The sequence below is a fragment of the Triticum aestivum genome, chromosome 7A, assembly GCF_018294505.1.
Source record: "Triticum aestivum cultivar Chinese Spring chromosome 7A, IWGSC CS RefSeq v2.1, whole genome shotgun sequence".
Lineage (NCBI taxonomy): Eukaryota > Viridiplantae > Streptophyta > Magnoliopsida > Poales > Poaceae > Triticum > Triticum aestivum.
In genome coordinates, this window is record NC_057812.1 from 94258552 (window position 1) to 94263631 (window position 5080).

General features: G+C 48.2%; 1 protein-coding gene across 1 annotated transcript; it reads right to left on the bottom strand.

The window, feature by feature from the left end:
• Positions 1-355: 355 nt before the first annotated feature.
• LOC123150630 (uncharacterized) lies at positions 356-3756 on the bottom strand. Its single transcript, XM_044570468.1, has 3 exons — positions 3134-3756; positions 2443-2612; positions 356-1160 (listed from the first exon to the last, which is right to left on the bottom strand). Exons 1-3 carry the CDS (start codon positions 3576-3578, stop codon positions 636-638), a joined length of 1140 nt encoding a protein of 379 aa, XP_044426403.1. The 5' UTR covers positions 3579-3756; the 3' UTR covers positions 356-635.
• Positions 3757-5080: the final 1324 nt, after the last annotated feature.

The following is a 5080-nucleotide window of genomic DNA, read 5'->3' on the forward strand; positions in this document are numbered from 1 at the left end:
CTGTCTTTCAGGCTCAGATTTTCTACCCGATTTCCTTATATTTTTTTCAAGGAAATACTCTCTCCGAATATTTGTCTTTCTAGAGATTTTGACAAGTGATTACATACGGAGCAAAATGAGTGAATCTACACTCTAAAATATGTCTATATATATTCGTATGTTATAGTCCATTTGAATCGGAGTATATAGGAAGGGTCTCTTGGGTTGGCTCTCTTTTGTTATGAAAACACCCTGCCCTCTTTTACACGTCGTAAAGAAAAATCTCGACTGCAAACCAACTACATGAGCAACTCTCCCCAGTTTCCCTATTTCCGAACTTAAGAATTCTCACAAGCCCAACAGAAAAGCCGAGACATAAAAAACAGTATGCAACATAAATTTTCTGCAGCAGGGAGGCCAATATCCAGGCCTCACACTTGCCAGATCCATCACAAATTCCTTATGTTACAGCAAGTGGGATGAGAGGACATATATATGCACACGATATTATTACTGACTGACTGACTGACAAGATCTTTTCCAACCATCACTGGCACCACCTGTAAGGCCGCCATTTACAAACCAGGTGAAGGGTAGTAGGGCAATGAAGAAAATTAACGAAGCCATGGAGATCAATCAAAGACCTCTTATTATTGCTAGCTGTCCAGTATCTCAAACTCCGAATCCTGAATGAGATCCCATGATTCCTTCTTCGACAGCGATGCGGGCGGGGTGGGCTGCGGAGGCCGGCGGCTGTAGTCGGGGGAGGAGGCGGCGGGCTTCCTTCTTACCGAGTCGCTTCTCACGGAGGAGCTGGCGTACGGGAGGCTTCTCCGGTCCGGCAGGAGCGAGTCCATGTATTTGTCCATGACGAGCACATTGGAGTTGTCGACGTCGCTCATCTCCTCAGCTTCGCTGCTGAAGTACCTTTTATGACCTTCTCTAAAGGATTCTACGTCTGAAGGTATTTCGGACCACTGATCCATGCTCTGCTCCGACTTTGACTTCGCAAACACCCACTGGTCCATGCTTTGCTCGGATCGTGTTTTGGTTAAAGCATGGCTCCCTGAAGATTGGTAGCCCTCTTGAGTGCCTTTCTCGCTTTCTATCTCACAGACATGAGGTGGAGACTCTATCTCATTTACACGATGCACAGAAACTTGCACACTCTGGGTATCTTCCTGAAAATATAATTTGATAAGACTGGTAAGTAATGCAATTAGCATATATCCAAAAACACAGCTCAGCGCATTATTATTGTTTCTTTATCTTCACGACTTCAGTCTAATACTAAGGTAACAAAGAGAAGAATGACACGAGAGGATAAAAACATGGCATAAAACCACCAATCATTCAAGAGAACCTCTAATACTAATGCAGATTACACTGGCATACTGCTACTAAAGAGATAACAGTACGTGCTGGCTAATAAGACATCATTTAAGTGAGCTCTCTGAGACCTACCAACAGCCAAAATACAAGTTCTAGTTAATTTATTGGTACTCCCTCTGTTTCTTTTTACTCCGCGTATTAGATTTTTCAAAAGTCAAACTCTTCAAAGTTGACCAAACTTATATTAAAAAATATAAACATCTACAATCACAAATAAATATAATATGAAAATATATTTCATGACGGATCTATTGATATTGAATTTGTATTGTGAATGTCAATAATACTTCAAACATAACTAATATGCGGAGTAAAAAGAAACGGAGGGAGTACCAATTATTACAGCAATAGTTCAGGTAAAATGTTGGTATAGTTCACCTATATATGGAAAATAAACTAATACCGAGTCCTAAAACTATTGCATTCAAATTAAAAAGTATTGAATACACATGCATTGATTATGGATTAGTGAGCGTCACTGTCTCATTAATGAAGGGGATTCCAAATTGCCAACCTCAGTACACATTACCCATCCTGCTAGCAACTAAACTATATCCTATATATGTGGTTCATGGAGTACCTCGCATTGTCACTATTCAGTAACCACTTTTTATTTGATTCCCAGGATAAATTCTACTCCCTCCGTCCCATAATGTAAGACAGTTTTTAACACTACACTAATGTTAAAAAACGTCTTATATTATGGGACGGAGGGAGTAGTATTTATTTGTTGAATGAGGTGGAGATTTTTCTTCTTCTCAAAATATGATGCAATGATGCATTCACTGTCATCAATACATACCCAATCTTGTTTATGTCAGCTTAAAAATGCATAGAAATATGTTCATCTACTGCCAACAATAGCAACAACAATAAAGTTAACTAAAAAGGAAAAGTGGTTGAACATTCTTCCAGCTCTATTTGACTGCAGACCATGCAGTAATAACATGTTCTTAGTTCAAAACTAGAAACAATTCAAACTGAAACTAGCATAAAAATTAGTTCTACAACAGATATTAGATTAGCAGGGAACAATGCATAAGAATCATAATATCATATGTCCTAACACACCTCTGAAGTATGTTCACTCAGGCTTGACTCAAGTAATTTGAAGTATATCTTCCAGAATGCATCTTCATCCATGTAAGAAGGGCAGAGCGTAGCCCGCAGAGATGCTAAATCAGGGACAAGCTTTTCAATGACTTCCATATGATCTCTCTCTACATCAGAGATTGTAGCATCTGCAAAGTAGTAGAAACCACAACATCATGCATCTAAATGCGAAGAATAGTTTCACACCGCAGCAAAGCAACATCTGTAAAAGATTCTACCAACGAGGAGCTATGCGAAACAACTCAAGGCGGTACTACTAACCGACATACTCAATGTTTCAAGAGTTACGGTATGGGCATCATGTCAATCTTAAGCTATTCAGATCATAGGAGCAATAGCTTAGCAGCAAGAGCATGAAAACAAGATAGGGTAACTCTACATCGACTACACTGAGAAGACCAGAACTATGCAGCAGTACTAAACTCTGATCTTCCTGATTGGAGTTCGCCCCCATCCCTTCCGATTTCAGGAGTGCAATCGCAGTGCTAAATCCGACGGCTCTCAAACCAACAAACATTAAATCTATCTCCCCTTAACTGACTTCCATATATAGCACAGAACCGCCCCATCAGTGGTGAGCCGGCGAAATTGGCGGCAACAAATACAATCAGCAACGAATCGCACGAGAGTCGAGGGGGGAGGGCCTTACTCTCGTCTATCGCGAGCATGGGGAAGTCAATCCAGGCCTCGGGCCTGGCGGCGAGGGCGCGGGCCGCCCCGAGGATGCCATCGGCGACGCCTGCAGCGGAGGCGGCGTGGGGCGGGGAGTCGACCGGGCTGGGGAGCGTGGCCCGGGCCGGCGGCGGCTGGCGGTCGGGGGCGGCCCGGCCGGAGAAGCCGACGCGGAAGGAGCCGCCGATCTCGGCGAGGTCGGCGAGGATGCCGGCGAGGATGGAGGCGGGCGGGGAGGGCGGCGTCGCGGGGCGCGGGGACGGGGAGCGGCGGCGGTGCGCGTGGGTATGGGTCGGGGTGGAGGGCGGCGAGTCGGTGTGCGCCGGGTTGAGCAGCGGGTGGAGGAAGCAGGCGATGTCGAGCAGGTGGCGGCCCAGCTCCGACAGGTCGTCGCGGACGCCCCGCAGCCCGCGCGCCGCCATCACGGCGATCGGTCGTCGGCGGGGTGGGGTCGTCGCTGCTCCGTCCGGCCCGGGGCGACCGCGGCGGGCGGCGGCGGCGGGCGAGGGATATCGTTGCTTTCTGGTTGCGGGGTTGCTTTGCTTCCGCTCGGGCGGGGGTGGGGTGGGGTGTGGGGAAGGGCAATGATTGGGACTTGGGAGAGAGAGAGAGGAGAGGGATGGGGTAGGCCCCGGCCGGCTGCGTATCTGCTCGGGTTTCCGCCCGGTTCCCGTGCGCGTGCGCGTGCGCGTCTGGGCCTGGGCCTGGGCCGAGCGCGCGTGCCAGCCGGGGCGAGGCCGGCGGGGTTCGGGCGGATGCGTGCGGGCGGTGGGCTCGCGGCGCGTTGTGTCGCGCCGTGCACGGGCGCGGTGGCTTGGCGAGCGGGGACACGCGACGCCGTGGCAGTCCCTATCTCTATCTGAGGGGTAAACGGGTCCAGGATGGACTCAACATGGTTTGACTATCTGGTGGTGTGGGGTGGGGTGGAGTGGGTGTAGCGCGGTGCGGTCCGGGAGTCCGGTCAGGGATTCACCATATGTCTTATGATTTTTGTAACTTCCTTCATGTTTCTGAAACATGGGGAATGTTGCAGTGGCAACACTGCCTTGAGAGCCAACCACATGTGGATTAGTCTCATGTATGTTTTATGATTTTTGCAACTTCACCCATGTTTCTGAAACATGGGGAATGTTGTAGTGCAACACGCCGATGCGACGATGCGGACAAAAAAAATTCTGCAACATAATCTATCGGACAAAAAAAATTCTGCAACATAATCTATGTTGCGAAAAAAGTCTACAATATTATCTTTGTTGCAAAAAAAAATTGTAACACAACCTTTGTTACAAATGTTTTCTGCAACATGCCATCTGTTGCAAAAACTTCCGCAACAGAATCTATGTTGCAAAAGTGGAAATAGTGAAGAATGACCATTAACACGGGAGTATACCAGATTTGATGGCTCGCGAGGCGGCGGATCTTTTTAAAAGATCCGCCGGCCGATGCCTAGCACGCCCCAATGAAATTTGGAAGGACAAGGGCAGAGACGGGCTCGGTTGCCCGCACGCTTTTCTGCACCTTGGTTGGGGCGGATCATGTGCCGTGAGGAAGGGGTCGCCGTTGACAATGTTGACGCCGAAGACCGCCTTGCCTCACCACGCCACCGCATCGTGGATGACGTCATGATGCAGACGATGCGTGTATGGTCACGAGAAACGGCGAGGGAGCCTTGTCGTGTTGCCTCCACGGCGGTTGTGTTGACATAGAGGAAGGATGTGGCACAAGCGCCAAAGAATGTTGAAGACTTGTGCGCGCACAAAGAAAATGAGGTTGGATGAAAGTTGTTCGAAACAGAGTCGCCGTCGATCACGACTCTAAGGCGTGGGATACGTCATACACTCGCATAATCCAAACATGATGAGAGCTTCCATTTATCGCACCATTCCTTGTATGGCCAAAGGGGTCGGCCAAGTGTCGTTGAAGA